The 20,580-nt window shown below is 38.0% G+C and overlaps 1 protein-coding gene across 9 annotated transcripts in view; it reads right to left on the bottom strand.

Moving 5' to 3' along the window:
- ZBTB37 (zinc finger and BTB domain containing 37) overlaps positions 1-20,580 on the bottom strand; it is a 59,407-nt gene that overhangs the window by 31,624 nt on the left and 7,203 nt on the right. For 6 of the 9 annotated variants that reach the window (XM_031435742.2, XM_031435741.2, XM_064478003.1 and 3 more), the window contains one exon: positions 80-17,289. In XM_031435742.2, the coding sequence (XP_031291602.1) occupies positions 16,801-17,289 (489 nt within the window). In that variant the 3' untranslated portion in view covers positions 80-16,800. Of the gene's footprint in view, positions 1-79; positions 17,290-20,580 lie in introns of those variants that run through there. The other 3 variants (XR_010377556.1, XR_010377555.1, XR_010377554.1) reach the window with 3 other exon arrangements.

The following is a 20,580-nucleotide window of genomic DNA, read 5'->3' as shown; positions in this document are numbered from 1 at the left end:
AGGTAATCCCCTCATGCTAAAAAAACCCAAAATTTTAAAATGAATTAACTCCTATATACAGAAAAGACGGAGATTCAAATCTGAATATTAAACCGTTTAATTCTCAAACCACTCACATGCATAATGTTCTTTTACACAGTGTTAAAATAAAGAGGAAAATGTATTTTTATACAAACAGAATTTCAAGTATACATTAATAGACTTTTCAGATTACTAACCAAGTTGCTAAGATTTCATTCACATTGTTCTTAAAGCTGTTCAATGAGAAAGCTTTTGCTAAACTGCTTTAAATATGTTTATATAAGCCCATATCTTCACTCTTTCTCTGAATCTCCCCCCACCCCACCAACCCCAGTCTCTGCCCACCCTCCTGCCCTCCCCCCTCCCCCGACACAACAGGGCTCCTGGGGTCCTAGGAGACATGCAACCCCACCAAGAACGATTGGCTTGTCATCAGGGGAAGGGCAGAATCTACAGGAGGAGAGACTGAGGACACCTGTTAAGTTAAGGGAGAGAACGAATCTGATACTTAGAAATGACACAAATCAGGACCGTGTCTTATAGCCTGTATGTATTCACTTGACTTTTACATTAAAAACAAGTCTCAGCCTCCCAGAAGTTTCTGATTAATTTGGTAGCTGAGAAAATAACAATATTGGGTATTTCCCCAGAGAAACTTCTAAAATCAGGGTAGGTATTCTGAAATTTTTCATTTGGTTGTTTCTTTTTCCCTTTGGCAGGGGGTGGGGGCAGCTTAAAAACGGCTGATTTGTGTGTTTACAGTAGGGAATTTGGTGAATTTCACAGGGCCTGCCAAGAGTTCTCCCCCTTCAGCTCTCCTCCTGAAGTAATCTGGCTTCAGGGCCAGGAACTGCCACTCTCCTTAGGAATTAAAGTGCATTTTTTCAGTAAAAGTGGGGTGAGGGGGGTGTGGTTTACACTTACGTGATAATGATTAAAAGAGGGTGGGGTGAGAGAAAATCCTATTCCTATATATAGATATTTATAATTACAGTCATAATAAAAACAGATATTCTCTAAGGAAATAAGATGCACAAAGCCAGCCCAAGCGCCCTCAGAGGTGCGAGAGTGCTGGGCGGGCTCACTGACGATACTTCTGAGGCATCTTCATTAATGGAGTAATCACTTCAGATGAAAGACACAAACCTCAAATGTTAGTTTTTTCAAAGGGAAAAACCAGACTGGTAAGTTCTTACAGTTAAAAACTCTCTCGTTCCCTTTCAGGGATAACAACATTTTAGAAATTGATTGTCTGTTTTAATATGAATCCTTGATTAGCAAATTGTGAAAAAAAAATGTTAGATAAGTTTGTTGCTTACAAATGTGATGGTAGCCTTTAAAAATTCCGGAAGAGGAGGCATAGCTGGTCCTTGCTGTCAATTATCAGCCGAGGGGAAGTAAAACTTCCTGTCATCTCTTTATTTGATAGCTACCACCAGAATCTTATTTTCTGACTGTTTTCCTTTAAATGCTTTACTATTTCTTGGGGGAACAAACCCAAGAATTTTCCAAAGAGAAGTAAATGCTACATTATTAGCTGTATGAAGTGATGAGACAGGGGAAATTGTCCTGGCCTCTGAGTCCAGTGTGATCTGCTTTTCACAGTGACCAGTGGGAAGGCACAGTGCCAGGGACAGGTAGATGGGAGACAACTGTCGCCCACCATGTAAGCACCATAGAGAACAGCTGGACAGATTCCTTTCAGACTGTGTCCATTTGCAGGAAACCACATTTCAGCTACATTGACTTTTCTAGCTTTGAACCCTCCATCTTGACTGTTCTTCTCAGAGGCAGAACACAAATGGGTCCCACCTGAAACTATGAGAAGCCAGGAAATCTAAGTGCTCTGTACGTGTACTTCTCCCTTTACTCACTCACACTGACATGCCAGAAATTGAGAGTTCTGATTCTAAGATTTCTTAAAGGAGAAGCCAATGGTTCCTGACTGACCTGGCAGATCTATTTAAGTTCTGTCTTTCGATCACAAAAAAAAAAAAAAGCAACAGGCTAAAACTGTGAACACAGACCATAGAGGATGAAAAGTTAACGGACTGAAACACTTCCTTTGCCTACAGTATGGGAATGTTCTTCTCTTGCGGTGAGCAGGGGGATGGGCAGTGTGGTGAACCTGCAGTCAGGCTAGCTGTCGTTTAGCTCTTTCAGAAAGGATTTCTTAGAGGTTTCAGAGGAATCAGCAAGCCAATTAGGGCAAAAGAACTTGGCTGAACGTCACAGTCCTGACAGAATTCCTCACAGGGAATTGTTTCATTCCTTGCATAAAATATAGCACAAGTTTATATATTTATTTTTTACCATTACTTCCCCATCCTCCTCCTCTACTCTCCCTCCCAAAATCTTAAAATCCAGTGCAGTACGATTTGCATAAAGTTCAACAATGTTTCACAGTACTCCACAATGTTTTTCACTATGAAAACCCTAATGGACTACTCTCTGGGTGCATTTAAGTCCCAAAGGCTATTGCTGGTCTACTCCACCTAACAGCAGAAAGCCTTCAGAAGCTGTCTAAGGCATAGGAGGCGTTTTCTCTGACATTGCAGCAGATACATGCTAAGAAAATAGCCAGGCCTTAATGTTATTTTAATGAAATTTAATAGCCTGATGCTAATTCAGTCCTCTGCACTAACTATCTTTCCTTCCACCCACTTTTTCTTCTTGAACACATCACCTATTTGAAATTTTAAATTATCAATCATTTGTAGGCAATGTATGATTGAAAATTTCTACAGTGCCCAGAATTCTCTCAGAAGAGAGACTGCTACGTCTGAACTTGCTCTTAAACACAAATTTCTTTCATAAACTAGAAATCACTTGGTAGCTAGTTTGAACAGTGGTTCTCACTTTTTTAGGGATAATCAAACAATTCTCCCCTCCCCATGACCATGTGCGAGGTTGCCATAGGCAAGTATCCTTATACCTGGGGTGGGAAGAATGAAAGACATGGAACCTCATTTGGGAATTACTGGGTCAGGTCTCTGACATCCTGGAACAAAGATGCTAAAATGACATATTTCACATTTTATATAAAATTCAGAACTATTTACGCCTTAGATAGTGCATTTCATTCACAAAGAAACAAGAAAAGTGAAATTCACTTTACACTGTAATCCCACTTAGAAGACAGGCTAAGAGACAAATAATCAAATGTATCACCATCGTGCCAGGAAGGACTGTTCTTTTTCTTCATTAACTTTAACAATGCTACCTATTTATTTTACAAAAGGAAATCCCCCTAGGCTTGGGCTTGGCTCTTCTAAGTTCAAGTGCTCTATTTCAGCTAGCAGAGTTGAAAAATCTCCACTCAAATCACATATGCAAGGGAAAGAGGATTCTAGGGAGCAGACTTTGAAAACTTGTTTTGCTTACTTATGCATATTTTGTGTTGCCATCCACCTAGAGGAAACTAGGTGGATGGCAACACCTCTCTGCAGAATTACTTTGAGGACAAACAGATGAGCCATTTTACCACTTGGCCCATTGTGGGTTTTAAAGTCAGAGCCATGCCTGAGTTACCAATAAAGGTATCTTACAACAACAACAAAAAAGAACCAGGTAGAGGTCATCCTGCCAGAGACCATTCAGGATTACCTAGACAACGATTCTCAAGTTTGGCTGCCCACCAGAATCACCTGGGAAGCTTTTAAAGCCTAGGATGCAGAGCCGGCCAAGTAAACATGAACGTCTGAAGGGAGCCCGAGACGTAAGTAACTTGTTAAATGCTCCAGGTGGTTCTAATGTGCAGCCAAGATGAAGGACTACTTGCCTAGGTCAACTGGCTCTGTAACAGAAAGCATTAAGGCCACTGTTCACCCAAGCCAGATGGAAGGAAGGTAAGAATCTATGCTTCCTCCCAGACTCATAGGTTTGACATGCCTCAAAGAAGTCACTAAGGCATTTCTCACTTCTTTGTTTTTCTATTTAATTACTTTGGCTGTAATAGGCTGCACTGCTGACAATAAATTATTGATTTAGGTAGAACTGCACCTTATGTATGTGTCTGTAGCAAAACAGCCGAACAGGCCTAGGCCAAGACACCGAGCACAAACAAAAGATAAGCCAGAGAAAGAATTTTCCTAAGCAGGAGCTAATTCCTGAGTCTAGGATATTAGTAGCATAGCTTAAAGGCTGACAATTATTCTATAGTTAGAAAAAGAATAGTTGTGGTGAATAGATTCACACAAATTTACTGCCTCGTCTCCCTACAGGATTCATACTGTCTTCAGGCAAAGGTTACTGTATCAGTTGTTACCAGTGAGTACTGCTTGTCTCATTTGGAATTTCACACTGCCTGTGTTGTCACTTACCCTAACCAGTCACCAGGAAAGTAAATACTTATTTGCTAGTACCTAAAACACAGATGCCAACCTCCAAAAATCTGAAAATGGATCGCTCTTTCACTTTTCACTCCTAACCAGAAAATCCCTGTTTGGACATTATAACCAGCTAGTGCATTAGAATAGAAAGGTGGAAAGCATTATTCCAAGACTTTTCTTAAAGGGCCAGTAGTCCTTCCTCAGCTGTAACAAATGCTCAAAAGTCAGGCTCAGTGTACTGGTGCCCCAAATAGCAAATCAGTTGAGTGCTACAACTGGATTTAAAGATTAGGTGGTCTGCCTAGTGGCATTTTACTACTGAAACTGAATTTCCTGACACTCACAACATTCAAATGAGGCTATCTTGACTATTATGATAGTTATTGGCATTAAAAACAGAAATATCTCTCTTCAGAGTGTCTAAAAGCAAAACAGGTCATCCAAAAATCTGTGTCATGCATACGTCAAGATACTGGCAGAAGGCTTATTATCAGGAAAATATGGTTTATATTCCAGTCCCCCAAAATGGACTGCAAATGGCAATCAAAAATTAAAAAACTCAGGACTTAAATAAGATTTCACATCATTAAAAGGAGTTGGGTGCATCTTCAAAAACAACAGAAGGACTCCCACTTCCAGGGGCTACTCTTCCCAAATACAAGCCAGTGGGTAAAAGCACTAAACCCAAGTGTTGTGACGCTGTTTGATTTGTGCAGAAAAGCTAAACATTCACATCTGAACATGATGACAAGGAGAACCAAAAGTACTGCAGCCTCTATACTTTGGGTCTGGCTTTCCTTTGCTTACTACAGAAAGCTTCACTCTTTCTTCAGCCAAGTGCTCAGAGGTAGAGGGGCTGAAGCGAGTACAAAAGAGAATGGGGTGGGCACTGGCTGAGGAGTCCAGCCTCCCTGCCCAGCGGGTTACAGGGCAATCTTGGAATATTCTCAGTTTTTAGCGGGAGGTAGAATTTTCTACACCGATTTACCTGCCTTCATCAGACACCTTTTTCTCACATACACACATAAAATCACATACACATAGCTGGCAACTCACAATGATAATTGCAACTCGTCGCAACAGCACACCTATCCCAACAGCGACTTCCAATGTAAATTTTATATGAACCCCCCAGCTCTTCTCAGGTAGATGCAAGCCAAGTTTGTTCTTTTGAGATCCCTCCTTCCGCCAGGCTTTTAACCATACGTTTCACCTTAACACCTACATCTTTTGTCTCCGAAGAACAGCTGCACTGAGTGGGCGCAATGTGTTATAACATCTTCGTGAACAGAAAGTGCAAGAAGTAATTTTCTTGGCCAAAATACAAACAAAGCAATGAAAAGCTCTCCTAGCCTACTATGCCAAGACTTTGATTTTTATAATCAATGATACACAGCTAACAAAATGCTTCTAAAGCTACCAAACTCATAGTGGATGAGTAAATATATTTATAAACATACATTTATGAAAAAAGATATTAAGAAAATAGCCAAACTTCCCACAAAAGTTATTTGCATGAACTATCTTTAGTATACCACTTTGTGTTCAATGCACATGCATATACAATTGAATTATATTAGTGTTACTTTTACTGGACCAGCTTTCCAAAAAGAAAACAGGCTCATTTTTTTAAAACTTCAAGTTACATGATTTAAAATCATTTTTGTAAAAATATCACAAATACCATATAAATTCTAAATATCTCTGCTATCTGACTGATAGCCATTCTGGAGGTGGATTTCAGCCACACTCTCAGTGACCCCTATTTTAGCATCTTGGCTTCCAGAGGAAACACATTTTAAGCTTTGTTCCTTGTGTTGTAATTCTGTTTTTGCAGTGGTTCTTAAAGAACCACTATAGTTAGGATTCTATTCCTTTAGAGGAAATTCAGTAGATCACCTTCTAATAAGTCAAAAACACCTGCTTTAAGATGTGCTAAAAGCAGAAGTCTAAACTGCTTAAGGAATTTCTACTCACTCAGATTGCTGTGATTGGCTTGAAATGGTTTAGACTTGTGATGCTGAAAAGAAAGAATAAATATGCTGTCAATGTGCAGGTTCCCTTCTGACTCTTCTCTTGCAATTCAAGACCACAGTACAGTTGCTCCCTGACCAACATTTGAACTGTGTGGGTCCACTTATACCCTGTTTTTTTGCAATAGTAAATGCTACAGTACTACGTGACCAGCAGCTGGTTGAATTCCCAGATGCAGAGAAACTGCAGACATGGAGGCCAACTGCAAGTGATGGGGGATTTTCCACCCGCAGAGGGTCAGTGCCCTAAACTCTCACATTGTTCAAGAGTCAACTGTACTTAGTTTTCGTACAACCACCACATGAGTTTAAACTTAAGAGTCACAGAGAATCCAGAGGAGGGCCCAAAGAGCTAGACGATACCAAATGAGAGACATCTCCATAGATTATCAAAAGATTTTTCAAGTGTCCAGTATTTTTGCTGTAAGCATCTTTGCTGCAAACATTTTCACAGCATAACTGGCTGTAAGACAATTTTGCCACAAAAATAAAATTACTGGATAACAGTTTTTGGTTTGGCAGTTTGGTTTTGACTGGTTGAAATGGGTTTCAACATTACTGATGGCTTTACTGAGCTGACAGAGGCTAATGATTTGCCCCGAGAGTTGGTTTCCTATTTTGCAACATACTATGTTGGAGGATAAAGGGGTCAAAAGCCTCAAAGGTGCACGGTTGAACCCACATTTCCTATAGAACTTTGGAATATCTATGAACAGACATGTGACAAGATACCAAGAACAAACTACAGTGCAGTGGCTTTCACAACTCATTACAAATATACACATCCTGGTATTCAGAAACTGATACCTCTCTTAACGAAGGGAAAAATTTAAGCAAAAAAAAAAAAAAAAGCAATGCTGAATGAGCAGATGAATCAACAAGCAAAAAAAAAAAAAAAAAAAACAAAGAAAGTATAAAATATTATGAACTAAAGAAAGACCTGAAAGACAAGTGCTTAGGTACAACCCACAAAATAAACCAGTTACTTGCGCAGGATTGCCATGAATCTACACACATTTTAAATGTATTCAAATATTTTGTATTTTGCAATCAAGTGTTTAATTATTCATTTTTCATATTTCACTATATCCTTTTATTTTTTCAATTTGTTTTGCAGGGAGAGGTAATTAAGCTTATTTATCATTAGTATTACTATTTTTTTCTTTAGTGGAGGTAATGGGGATTGAACCCCATGACCTCATGTATGCTAAGCATGTGCTCTACCACTTGAGCTATACCCTCCTCCTGCATTATGTCCTTTTTAAATGCTCCTGTTTTATGTTTCATTATCTTTTATAGCAAAATTGCCTTATGGCCAATTAATTACATGGTGAAAATGTTTGCAAAAATGCTTGTGGCAATAGTACCTCAAACCAATTTTTCATTCCCTGGGAATATATTTTCAAAGGCTTTCTCTGTCACAATGAGCAGACTTTGAGGTACAGCAGAGTAGCAATATGGATAAAAAAGAAAATGTTAATGCCCATTTATTTTTCCCCATCAAAATTTGCTCTAATCTTTACATGATAAAATCTAATTAATCCTGATGCCTAAATGACTCAAACACCCCATCCCTGGTTATCCAACTACAAATGCAAAAGTCTTCTTTTTCCCTTCCCAGCATTTTCTAGATTCCAAAATTGAATCTTCAGCCCTGAGTACTCCTTTTATTTCCTGTATCTGCAATTCCTGAGGCCTGACCCAGGAACAGAGATCTCTTTACTAGATGATAATTGGGGATAACCAGCAAGAAGCCCTCACAACTAATTCTCTAGGAAGCCACTGCACATGGAATGGATAGTTAATACCAAACTTTTCTTCTCTTAGAAAGTGTATTGATTTGGGGATGATCAGTTTTAGAGCAGAATTTATTCTCTGCCTTTATTTCTTCTAAAGGCAATGGAAGTCTATTTACAAGCCAGCAGGAAGTTTAAATAAAGCATCCTATATTTGACAGATTTAACCAAAGATCATAAAACTTCAGTGATCTGTTATTTTAGATCAAAGAAGCTGGTAGCAACCGCTAATTTTAAAGGATTAACAACATATAAAATTGGGCGATTGATTTTCCCATATGAAGGGTTAATAAAAATGGAATGAACCTATTCACCTTCTAGCACAAATCTGTGCCAGAAGTGGTGTGGTGGCAGTAAAGATGGACTAAGATATGTAGGCAAAACTTTCAATCATCTCGAGTATGATCCATCCAGCCACTCAATAGAAACTCCTATCAAAAGAGATTTAGCAGCCATGTAAATTTTCCATACCACAGGAGTTTTTGCCTATCTGTAAACTTAAAACACAGTTGACATCTCTAATGAATCAAGATCTATAACAGTAAGCTTTTTACTCCCTCTGGAGTATTCGTGGTTTAGCATGTACAGTTACTGTGGCTTCACAGAAAACAAAAAGGCAAATACTCACAATTTGGAACTTGGAACAAAATTAAAAGTAGAAACTTTACTATAAGATAAATGGAACTCAGGGGGTGGGAAGCTAATGAAATCGTTCCAGACATTTGTCTCATTCTCCTTCTAGCCCCTTTACTGACCTACGGGAGATATAATAAATGGTTTCTATGGCACAGACAACTGACCTAAATCAATGAATACACAAGAGTTAAGACAAATCAAAAAACCTAATGCTACCTACAATAGATTAAAGATGACCCCAAATCCTTGACACACCTTAAATAAGTGGTAAGGTATTCCCTTTCCCCTTGAATCTGAGCTGACCAGTGACTTCTTTGACCAATAGTATATGGTGGTGATTCTATGACAGAGCTGGGCCTGGCCTTTAAGACGACTGGCACCCTCTGCCCAGCCTCTTGGAGGCCTGAGCTGCCATTCCGTAAGTCTGACTACTCTGATGGAGAGATCAGATAGAGAGTCTCTGAGACTCCAGAGAGAGGCTAGTCTTCTACCCCTCCCTGCCAAGGTGTCAGGAATGTGGGTCAGATTGTCTTGGACACTCCAGACCAGCCCAACCACCTGCTGAATACTACCAGGTGACCTGAGGTGTCACCACAGGGAACAAGAAACTGCCTACACAAGCCCTTCCTGAATTTCCAATGCACATCATCATAAAACATGGAAAGTACTTGTTATTTTGTCACTGAAGTTTAGAGTAGTTTGTTACACGGCAATAGATAACTGGAATGCTCTCTCTCAATTTTTGCCTTGGTAGTAACTCACTCACTCATTCACAATTGGACCTGCCAAATGGGTGACTCCTCTGAATTAGTGGGCAATATCCCCAGAAAATATTCACCATTCAACATCTGCTCAGAGATCAACTGCGTTATCTTTTGAAGAAATCTTCCAATCACTTATTCTTGAATTAAAAGTTCACGAAACACAGTACTGTTACTGGCTATTGCATATGCTAGTTCACTCCAATTCTTTGTAAGTAAACAGTTAATATGATGTACTGGAGACAGTCTAGGCTTTGGAATCAGACTGGTAAATACTGGCTCTGCAATTTATTCATTTGGTAATCTTGGGCTCAACAGTTTCCCATCTAGAAAATGTAATATAATTACACCTATTAAATGCAACATAGTCTATTAAGAGTGTCAACTCTAGTGTAAGACTGCCTAGGTCAACCAACCTCTTTGTGTCTCAGGTTCTTTCTCTCTAAAGTGAGGATAATAAGAGTATCTACCCTAATGGGATTGTCATAAGGATTAGATGAATTAATTAATGTGAGGCACATAGAACTGTGCCTGGCACATGGTAAACACTCAAAAAAGAGTCAGCTATTTTTAGTTACTACTGGTACTACCTCATAGGATTATTTTTAGGATTTACTGCAATTATGTCACTAAAGCACTTAGTATAGTTAACTCTGTCCCCTTCTTTTTGACCTTTTATCTCTGTAGTAAAAAGTGCAGCTTTTAAAAAAACATACATCCAGCTCCAACCAAGTGGGTTTAGGACCCTCAAGTATAGAAAGCCGCATCTAAACTATGCCTAAAATCAGTTTTGTTACACAAATTCCAAGCACATTGCCTGGTACCAAGAATTACTCAATATTTACTTAATGGAACAGATTCTCCTGTATGCTACCTACCACTTAGGGTAAGTGAGTCCGTAAAACAGGAAACATTTTCCAAAGAGACAGATACTTTGACTTCTGGCATTATGGATTAATTCAGATTCTAAGATTCACAGCCTATTAAATTGTGCTGTTGGTCACATGAGATGCTGAACACATTATCGCTCAACTGGATGGTAAATTCTAGCTTCTTCTACAGGACTTACTGAATAGACATGAAAAAAGTAAGCATTGGAAAAGTTTTTTTCTTTTCCCCTTAACTGCTTTGCCTTTATAACTTAGCTTTGTTGTTTAAAGCTTTCACTATCTGAGCTACTGGGCCTTCTTAATTATGTTAAGATGGGAAGTATTTATTGTACAGATAATGGGGAAGATGTAAGATAAGTAATTTATATATGTGCCTTCTACATAATGTACATTTCAGGTGACATTTGCCTTCTAAGTCACTGCTGTTCCTCACAACTGAGGGAAAAGATAGTCTGTCTACACAACAGAAGCAACAGTGTGTACAGGTATCGTCCAGGTACTGATTTCACTGTTCCTATCAACAATTACATCCTCTGGAGTGTAATTAAGTAAGGTTTCAAAGTACACATAATATCCAATTTTGGCTTGTCCTGAGCAAGAAAGCTTACTTAATGCAAAGTAAAAAGAGTGGCCCTAGGAAAAGTACCACTTAAGAGTAAAAATAGTGAAAACAGAGAAAGACACCAGGAAGGAGGCAAAACAACATAAGACTGATAATTATCAAAGAGGTCGCAATGCTTGGCAAACTCCACTGTTTTCAACAGATCCATATGGAAATGGATGCAGAGGTTTCACTGGGCTATCTAAATCCAATTTCTTTCACAAGTCCTATGTCCTAGATTAATCAGAATCTCAAATTAACTGGAAAAGTATCACTACAAAATCTCAAGAACCCACTATTACTGTAAGTGCTCTAAGACAAGGCAGATCTAACAGAGGCAAATAATCTGAAATCTTTTAGATGAGGATTATCTACTACTCAGAGGGTGTAACATACAAAACCTACTAATAGCCAACTCAGAAAAGTGCAACTTTAAGAATAAAATGCCTACTGAAGAGACGCCCTATACGAGGCTAGGTCGCTCATCCAAACTTTGCATGTGTCAGTAGAGCTCACAACAAAGTAAGAATCAAACCCACTGTATTGTATCAGCATGGCCTAGAACACTTTGTCCAGATAAAACTCAGAAGTCCATGCATTGTTTCCAATTATATTCTCCCCGTGGAAGGAATTCTGTTTACCATCATCCTAACATTTTCCGTTTTTTCCACAACTGGCATAAATAAGCTACTGAACAGGAAGAATGAACAAAGCAATTATATAATGACCCAATATATATTTAGAAGAATTACAGACAATAACAGAAATTGGAAGATAGGTCTAAGAAGAATTTTAAATCCTCAGCTGTTTCATTGTTTTAAAATGTTCATTTTAAAAAAAGCAAAGATTTTGGCTTTTTATATTCCACGTGGAACAGAGTAAGTTTACTTGAGGAAATTAAAATGAAGATGTATAGTGCAGGAAATGGGCAGAGGTTTCTAATCTAGAAAAACAGTACTTTGGATAAGAATCAAACCACTTATTCCTAACAAATTAATTTTTAATACTAGTGGGAATAATTATAACTCAGAGAAATGGCAATGCTTATAAAAACATTATTTTTTTTACAATATTTTATGTAAACATGGTATCCATTTAACCCTATATTAATATGCATGGGAATGATTTTTAAAAATTAGTTTGTTAAATCTGCAACTACCATCCTAAACTTTAATCTACCTGCACATTTAAGGCAAGGACAAATCATAAGGCCTATTCCAAACACTTTAAAGCAATGGGAATCAGGAAGGAATCAGGAAGGAACACAAAGACGGTTATGAGAAAAGGATCTAGAAAAAGATGGCAGCCTCTTTCAAGAAACAGATGCATACAGGGCAACAGGAATGTAAAACCTCAACCAAGCTATTATAAAGGCAAAATGGCAGGTGTGACAAGTTTGAGGGGGTAATTCTTTCAATTTAATTCTAGAGTTGCCAAACCTTTTTTGTCAAGTTCCAGAAGGCAAATATTTTCAGGTGTTGCAGGCCAGTGGTCTCTGTCACAAGTACTCAACTTCGCCATTACAGAAGCCGGTAGCCATAAACAAGCCCTAAACAAATAGATGTCCCTCTATTCCACTATTGCTTTCTTTATACAATAGGTGACCTCAGGATTTGGCCAGGGGGCTGTGGTTTGCTAAACCATAATCTAATTCCTAAATCCTTGAGATATACTTTGCTAAGGGGCATCCTCTCAGGGTTTAAAGGATTAACTTGGCTTGATTGCTTGTTGTCCTTTTTCTCAATCTCCAAAATACTGAATGAATAAGTGCAAAAAAAAAAAAACAAAACAGTAAATGAGTTAAGTACACAAATAAGGAGAACATTTGGGGAAGAGAAAAAAACCAGCTGAAAAAATAAAAACTTCCAGGATTCCAGATCCTTCTTGATTAAATGCCTTTCCACTATGACTAAGAAGACTTTTCTCTTTGTTCAATTAAATTTCCTTTCCATTACCCATTGCTTTCATTTCTTTAAATTAGATTTTCTAGTCAAACAAAATGCAGTTTTTACCAGTTAAAACAAAATTAGTGTTAAGTAACAGCTGTAACTTTTCAAAAGTTACTTCTTGACCAAAGACTATTCATTCAGTTACTAAGGATGAAGTTCACTACTTCACTCTTCCATAAGACCACTTCCAACCAAGGCCAGATTTCAACTATGAAGTCAGTAGGAAAATGGTTTATTTCTATTGTCATGCCATCTTTGGAAAACCCTACTTCAGTGATGTAGAGGGAACTGGAAACATTAAAAATAATAATAATAAAAAAATAAGAAGAAAACTTCCCTTAACTTCTATATCCCTTCTTTTCCAATCTTTATCTTTCAGGAATTAATTTATTTTTACATATTCAAGATTAGATCTGACCCTCTGGTATAATGGAATGGCTTGGGGACAGTATGCAATTCACAGAAAATAAAACTCAACTCAGTTCAGAGGTAAATATGGTTCTGAGTAAAGAGAGAACAAGTCATTAGAAAGAGCCTTCTGCCTAAGTACAGTATTACTGCTCACCCCAATGCCATATTTTATACTGGTAGAGTTCTGAGAGAATAAAAGGTACCTCTTAGAATGAAAGTAGACCAATATATTGTCATCTCTCTTCTTCTGGTGAGAATATTGGGTAGCTCCTTTGCTATTAAGTGCCACTCAATAAATGAAAAGAGTCCCAGTGTTTGCTGTTTCACGGCGGCATTAAAGTACTTAACAATGATTTAGCTCTCATTGCTAATGCAGTTCCCTTCACAAGGTGACATGTGCAAGTTAAGATTTGGTAATGAGTTTTCAGCATTAGCTAAAGTCCATTTAGTACATCCTTAAGAGAGGTATCCTCTGTGCACACACCAATATAGCTATTCATTTATGTAGACAGAACACTACTAACTGCTATGACCCTACAGTGATGTCAGCTAAGAACGAGGACAACATCACAGTGAACCTGGATAAGAACCTTAGATAGCTGTGTACAATAATAATAATCTCTCTTCTAACTAAAACGGGGAAATTGCTTTCAGAAACTTAAATGTGTTTAAAAGCTAGGCTGGCTTGAATGTTCATGAATTTCATGGCTCTGCGCTAGGCCCATTAAGAGGAGAGAACCAGCAAACATGACTGTGCTGATGTGGCCTAGACCATCTATCAAGAAGCACTCTATTCACAGTATCAGTACAGCAAAAGCCTATTAGCAGTGACTACAAAGGGAGGGGGAACCCACCAAACACTCACAGCATTTCCACAGCTACCAGACAGTCCCCACTTCACTTCACATGTTTGCTGCCAACCCTGGATGGAGTACTGACAAATGCTGCAAACTTTCTTTACAGAAATGACTGCACTTTCTCACAATTTGGTGAAAGTTTAAAAAGCTCTATTTTCTCACATAAAAATCTAAGAAACTAACAAAGCAATAAGCAACTTTCCAGCATACTACTTCTCAAAAGTAGGATGAACTTAATTTTTTTTTTTTTTTTGGTAAGTTTAAAAGCTCCATCTAAAGCAGCATATTCTGTACCTCTCACCTCCCTGCCTGTTTAGGCATGGCAAAATCTGTCCACTGAAAGCCTTGATTACCAGCTGAAATGTTTCCCTAAAGATTTCACTCTAATTTCTATGCCACTTTTTCTATGCCCCAGAGCATAGGTGGTCCCTAAGATGGCCCTAGGTGACAGTTTTTACCTTATAATGCTACTGCCCAACTAAAGAGGGGAGTGCCATAGTCTATGTCTTTTAAAAATAAAACACGGCTTCAGCATGTTTAAGGGTAGGCTCTAATCAAATGGTAGCATCACTACACTCCTATTAAAAGATGCATTCCTATGTTTTCCCAGAAGAGAAAATAACCATTCCCTAGTGATACATATGGTGCAGCTGTATGAATATGCACGAGTCTCGGATTGCTTAAGAATAACCCTTTGCATTCTGACCTCCTATCATCAAAGCAATGCCATTCTTTCCTACCCACTTTTCCACACGCCACAAAGCATTCTCAGGAAGGGAGCACGCAACTAGCATTCTCACAGATGGCTCACCAGTGCAGGCACGGCCAGCCCCTCTCCTAAAAACTCTTTTACAATCATCTATGCCTCTGCACCAAAACAATTTCTTAAACTACTACATATTTAAGTACTCTTTTAAAAAATTAATGATCAATTAAGAGAAGCTAGCGATTTTTCTTGTTTCTATTTGCACTGTAACTTGTAAGCATTCACTTGTCTGCATCTTTTAATAATCCTCCTTCATTCTCTGCATGCAAGACAGGGCATCTAAAGCTCTACATGTTTGGTAAATTCTTTCTGACTCTCAGTGCTGGATTAGGAATCTGAAAAATACCCAGAATTACCAAAAAGGTCCCTTGAAGTTTTAAAAATCTTAGGAATGATTAAGTAACCAAACCTGACCAAAACTGATCAATTTATTGCAACCTGATTGTGCAGTATGTTTTCTGGTAAATGCCCTGTAGTGTATCATTAAAAAGCAAAGCTCTTGGAGTCATCAGCAATTTGCTGATGGTTGGTTTATGAATTACTAGGTTTGCAGACGCAAGACATTGATTTAGTGAAGTTCTTCTATTGGACTGAAAATATAAACTATCACGTATGTAGAAGGAAATGGAATTGTGGTTGCAGTCAGAACCATAGTGTTGAATTTCTTCAACCACAACACTGCAGAAAAAATGTGTTTAAAACATCATATAAAAGTTATCAAATATGGAGACCTGTGGATTTAAAAATACAATCCAGGCTCATTTCACTGTAAAGTGACATTTTCGATGTATAATATTGCTGTTATGTGAAACTAGGAGCCAAAGAGACTAGATGAAACTTTGGTAGTCAGCCTTACACGTTAATTCATCTGGACTAGAGCCATTTCCTAACATCCAAAGATACACAAGCACCGTGGCTTACCGACACCAATCAGGAAGTTGCAGTACAGCTAGCTCCGTGCTGCTTGACAATCGCAAAACAAAAACACTTCCTTCCCTGTTCCCCTTTTCCTCCACACAACACTCGGGCCCCCAGATGCAGGAGTACCTCTTGCAAACACTTTGCTGCTCATCTCACTTCCAGCTGCCTAAAGTGCTTCTGGAGATGCTGCTCCCTAGTGTACTGCTCCAGGATGGCTGCTTACACGAAATGATCAGGCAAAGTACCAGACGCCTAGTCAGGGCAGAGATTAAGTCTGACCTTTCAAAACAAAAGAACCATCTTTTTTTTCTTTTTCCCCTGAAATATGAAACTTCATGTTGTGGACAGGGAAGGAAGAGGAGAAACTCCCCCTCATCATCACCATCACGATTGCTTCCTTTTCTCTTTTGGCTGGCTGGTTCAGATGACCAAGGCTCCTTGCTTCGTTTTTCAGATCCGGGCAGACAGCCACCAGGATGATATGGACCAAAGTACAGTGTTCAGAAATGACTGGTAGATAAATGACCATTTATCAGTGTTTTGTTAAAAAATTTTTTTTCTTACAAAGTTAACAAACCAAGGCTGTTGATCCCTGAATTAGAAAGTTGATTTGCTTGATTATATTCCAAAGTGTGAGGTGGGAAGGAGGAGGGGACGCCTCTAGTGCTTTTGCGTATGTTACTGATCCTCTAGTTTGGCAACATCTTGGGAGCATCTTCTGATCTGGTGACGTGGCATTTTTTAAATCTAAGTACCAGCCCGTGGCCCTGACGCTGGCTACTTACGGCCCAGAGGGGAAGAGGGTCTGCCCCCTCCCCCTCGATGTTTCAGTCCGGCCCAGTAGTGGACACAGAGCCCTGGGCGGTTTCCCCAGAAGCAACTGTTTCTTCTTGTGACGGTGACTCTTCCTCAGCTTGTCCTCGAGATGTGACAGTTGTTTCAGGGGAGATGCTATGAGGCCCCTCCAGGGGTATACAGCCAGGGTGATTTTTGCGAAAGTGCTGATTCAAGATGGCCTGGAAGGGGAAACTCTTGCCACAGACATGACAGTGAAAGGGCTTGTTGCCTGTGTGCTTGCGGATGTGATACTCCAGTTGATCTTTCCGGGTATACTTCTTGCCACACATGCGGCAGACGAACGGTGTGATCCCCATGTGCAGGCGCATGTGGCGGTCCAGGCTCCCCTTCTGGTTGAAGGATTTGGCGCAGTAGATGCAGGTGAGACGGGGGTTGTACCGGAACCACCGCTCAGATACTTCCTGCTCTCGGAGATACTCCACATAGCCACTTACTCCCATCATTGCTGACTCTTCCACCTGCGCCAGGTGAGGAACGTAAGCAAGAAAGAACATACATTATTATGTATATATATATTAAAAGACATCAAATCTGTTTTTACCTCTGTTACTAAATCACAAGCCTACTTTTAGTAAAGATACAAACAGGAAATTATTACCAAAAGTAAAGATGTTAAGGTAGAAATTAAAACAAAAAACCAAGGACACTCTATTCCATTACCATAAAAAGAGCAGGACAGCTGAGTTACTTTCTGGCTGATAAACTGCAAGCTTATTAACCCCCTGTTAAATGTTCCATTTTATAGTGATAGGAGAATCTCAGCCCACTCTGGTGAGTGGGCTGAGATTTGGACTCTATCCATTTGGACTCTAATTTGCAATTACAGTCTAGACCATCAGGTAGGTCCTTGGGCAGTGTTGGTTCAATAGAACTGTCTGTGGTGACAGAAACGTTTGATAATCTGCACTATCTAATACAGTTGCCACCAGGCACATGCAGCTCTTAAGCATCTATAACATGCTAGTGTGACTGAGGGACTGAATTAATTTTAATTGCTTTCAATTAATTAAAATTTAAATTTAAATAGCCACATGTGACATGGCCAAAGGTTACTATATCTGACAGTACAGAATACATTATGACAAGCACGTTATAAATTATATTTATGGCATTATCATTAATACCAAAATTTAATCCAGCAGTAAAATAAAAATGTATATAACTTACAGGCAACAGTACTCCTTTTACTCCAAAATATTTTATTTGTTTATTTGTTTTTGTTTTTTGGGGTGGAGGTAATTAGGTTTATTTATTTATTTATTTATCTATATTTATCTATTTATCTATTAATTTATTTAATGGAGGTACTGGGGATTGAACCCAGGACCTTGTGCATGCTAGGCATGCACTCTACCACTGAGCTATACCCTCCCCCCAAAATATTTTAGTACCATACTGACATATTTTCTTCACTCTAAAGACTAATCAAAGCTTAATCAACCTCAGAAAAAATTGGTAAGAGAGCTGGGAAGGGAAACTAGACTGAGATGTGAATTTGCTAACTTGGTTATTCCTTCTTGTAATCTTTTCACAATTCGATATTCACTAAGTATTTACTGACTGACTGTTGTCCACTAAATACAATGACAGGTACCGCAGAAAAAGAAGTGTAAGACTTGGTTTCTGATTTTTGCCCCTGAACAAAAAGATAAAACTTCTGAACAAAAAGGAGACAAAACAAAAGAGAAAGAGGGGAAATACATACTCCTAACAATGTTGCTAACTCACTTTTCAAACTGCTTATACTAAAGGTAAGTGTCCAGGAAATACAGTGCACAGACATATTATCATCTAATTTTATATATCTATTTGTAGTGGTTTTGAATTGATTTGAACAGATTATTAAAAGTAAATAGAATATACTGTGATTTATATATTATCTCTCCAAGCTCTCTTAGTTTATAAAGTATCTCCCCATAAGGTAAATTTGTTACATTGTGAAATAAAATTACTTAACACATTAAAAAAGCTATTACTATACAAGCAGCATTAAAACTCTGCCATTGTTAATTAGATAACTCTAAGTTATTGCAAAATAATGTTTTCCTTTTCTGATTTCTTTTTTTTTATGAAGGTCGAATGACACATAATTTAAAACTTTTTATTAGACAGAATAGTATGTTGAATCCCCACCACACAACAATTATCAACTCACGGGTAATTTTATTTTTCCTTTATCCTCACCTATTTCTCTCCTTTCTCATATTATTTTTGAAAAAAAAAACCCCAGACATAATTTCATCCATAAATATTTTAGTATGGTACCTCTAAAAGACAAGGATTCTTAGTATAACCAAAATACCACTAACACACCTAAAAAAACCCAGTAATTCCTTAATATCCATTAAATAGGATCTTAATTTCATTTACCTAATCTGAACATGAACAGTCTAGATAGTCAAAGGATTTAACATATGAAGTAAACATGGTTTCCTCCTATCTGAAAGCTGGGAGCGGAGGGAACAATACATTTCTTTGAATGAATAATTTAAAACCCTTGGATTTATATATATTTTGCATTCAAAATTCTGTATTAAAATATCACCATTCAGAAATTACTGACTTATTTAGCTGGCTGACTTCTGAAGTTGTTGTGTGTGCATGTGTGTATATTCTGTATACAATGTTTTAAGTAAAAAAAAAAACAATTATATATATACATAAGCATTTTAAATATGTAGGAGGAAATTACATATGTTTAGCACAGGTAAAGTACTAACGGAAAAAGGAGAATATGTAAATGTTGACTCTAGATTAACTGGACAAACATGAATTTAATTATCAATTAATCTTGTAACTTCTTCTTGAATTTCTAAAAATGTGTTTTGTCTCCTTTCATATATGTTAGCTAACAGTGTTCTTCAGTTTTTCCAACAGAATAGAGGCAGTTCTCAGCAGGTTTGGGAAGCAGTATGTGAAGTCCAGCATTGAATATTAAGGCTGAGGTTTTAGATGATTTCAATTTGTCTTATATAACTTTTCTTTCTGCTCCAATTCCCTGGATAATCAAAACTGAACTCACATAAAGAATGAGGGATTATTCCACTAAAAGGTCCTTGCTGACCACGGACAAAGCACAGTATAACTTCTATGAGGCTGTTTCCTCATCCATAAAATGAAAAAGTTACATGTTTTGCCAGCTCCATTGGATTCTCATGGGAATAACACATGGTAACAGTACCTTGGGGTATCCTGAATACCTGCTGTTATGCTTCATAGCAATTACGTGTGCTGGAACCTGGGTTCAAATCTGCATCCTACTTATTGTTTGATTTGGAGCAAGTTATTTACTTTGTCAGCTTCTTTATCTGTAAAATGGATATAATAACAGCATCTACCTCATAGACTGCTCTGTTCATTGCATGAATACACTAAAGTGCTTAACATAGCTCAATAAATGCTAGCTATTATTAGACACTACAAATTCACAATTATTCCTCATCCTGAGGGTGCCAATTCCCTAAAAAAAACTGCCTAACATTAAGGAAACTAATGTCATACCAGTATTGTCCACAAGCAGAAAGTAAATGTATTTTAGCTATCTGTGATGAACCATAATCAGAAAACTCACACATTTTAATATACTTCACCTAAAAATTACTACAATAAAGTCGCAATAAAAGAGCAAGTAAATGAGCATAAAATATAGATTAGGTCCTTGTCAAAGGCAACAATATATCTTTGGTAGTTTTATTCATTTGAACTCTAAAAAGCAGCAAGGACAAAAATGGCTGCCTCCTGGTTTTCTC

Source organism: Camelus dromedarius, chromosome 23 (genome assembly GCF_036321535.1).
Source record: "Camelus dromedarius isolate mCamDro1 chromosome 23, mCamDro1.pat, whole genome shotgun sequence".
Taxonomy (NCBI): Eukaryota; Metazoa; Chordata; class Mammalia; order Artiodactyla; family Camelidae; genus Camelus; species Camelus dromedarius.
Note: the sequence above shows the minus strand (reverse complement) of the source record. Positions and strands in the feature narration are given on the sequence as shown.